The 1,480-nt window shown below is 47.0% G+C and overlaps 1 protein-coding gene across 1 annotated transcript in view; it reads right to left on the reverse strand.

Moving 5' to 3' along the window:
• The window catches only part of LOC106534926 (WAS/WASL-interacting protein family member 2), a gene marked incomplete in the record, with an annotated part of 39,117 nt that overhangs the window by 29,096 nt on the left and 8,541 nt on the right, over positions 1-1,480 (reverse strand). The window contains 1 exon segment of the mRNA XM_014031728.1: positions 228-884. Within this exon segment, the coding sequence (XP_013887182.1) occupies positions 228-884 (657 nt within the window).

Below are 1,480 nucleotides of genomic sequence, written 5' to 3' on the forward strand. Positions count from 1 at the left end.
GCCACCATGTTTGTATTGACTTATCATGAGAACAAACGTATTCACGGGACTTTAATAGCATTTCTTACTTAATGGAAACACTGCAGTTGCGAAGCTGTGTTTTTCGACATGAACAGAATATCGACAAAGATTTGCGCACATTTGCAGTGGAAACACTGCTACTGTGTAGTTTTACAAACACAAACTAATTGTAACATCTAACTTCAACAGTTGATGTGATATGTTACCTGTCTTACGTCCCGGTGGTTCTCTGACAGGTGGTGGTGGTCTGCTGGCCTGCTGAGAAGAAGGTGCTGGTGAAGGAGGTGGTGGTGGGGCATGGCTGCGTCCTTGGCTGCTACTTGACATGTGTTTTTTGCGCAGTGAGTTGTTCCTCTGGGGCAGCTGTGGAGCCCTAGGCCCGTCTGTTTGAAGAGGCCCATTGGAGATTAGATGAGATCTGTATGGTGGGGGAGGGGGCGGTGCAGATGAGCCACTAGTTGGTGGCCTGCTGGAAGACTGAGGTGGCTTCACAGTGTTAGAAGGAGTGGGGCCTCTGCTGGGCGTCGGTGGTTTCTCTCTGCTGTGRGAGGATGATGTGGGAGAGGGAGCCTTCTGGTGTGGGGCAGGGGGAGCATTACCACGACCGTTTTTGTTGAAGGGTGGAGGAGGAGGAGGTGGTGCAGAGGTGCTGTGCTTCATCCCACTGCTGGAAGAAGAGCTGCTGCTAGAAGAGCGCGAGATGTCCGGCAGCGAGGGGCGGTGCGAGCGCTGTTGCTCCGGTGGGGAGGGTTTGTTGGCTGGAGAGGGTGAGGTGGAGCGGCCTGTTGGGGGACGAGGTGCTGCAGGCCGAGTTCCAGGAGGTCGCAGAGCCGATCTACCATCAGAACCACCAGCAGAACCATCTGACAAGAGGACAGTAGTGATGACTACAAAGTACCAGAGTGACATTTACAGCTCATTTTCTTAATAAATCATCTTATTAAGTATACTTTAACGCTGAATGTAATGGACAAAGTGCTGGTACCTCAGCTTGTAATACTTTATACTTTTCTAATGTAAAATTGTGGCATCGCAACACAAGGTATTTATCTAAATAGTTATTTATCTAATATTCTAACTTGTAAACCAGGAAGCAGGCCTATTTCATGTGTTCTTGTGTTAATGTTCAAGCCACAGAAGTAAYTTCCAGGTTTAGACACTGGCTGTTAAATTGTGATTTAAAATACTACAGTTCATTTAATTACAAGAGATATTAATGCTGTTGATCTGTGTTTGTTTTTCATGACATTTTCATGGCTTGTGTTTAGTTATGCTGTTAGAGTGAAGAGACAGCTGTTTAGATTTTACTTCCTAAACTGCCAATGGTGGGCACCAGCCCGCTAAAGCGCAAATCCGCTAATTGCGTACCTAAATATTTCGTTTGCGCTTTAGCGGGCTGGTGCCCACCATTGGCAGTTTAGGAAGTAAAATCTAAACAGCTGTCTCTTCACTCTAACAG

Source organism: Austrofundulus limnaeus, unplaced genomic scaffold (genome assembly GCF_001266775.1).
Source record: "Austrofundulus limnaeus strain Quisiro unplaced genomic scaffold, Austrofundulus_limnaeus-1.0 Scaffold1307, whole genome shotgun sequence".
Classification (NCBI taxonomy): Eukaryota; Metazoa; Chordata; class Actinopteri; order Cyprinodontiformes; family Rivulidae; genus Austrofundulus; species Austrofundulus limnaeus.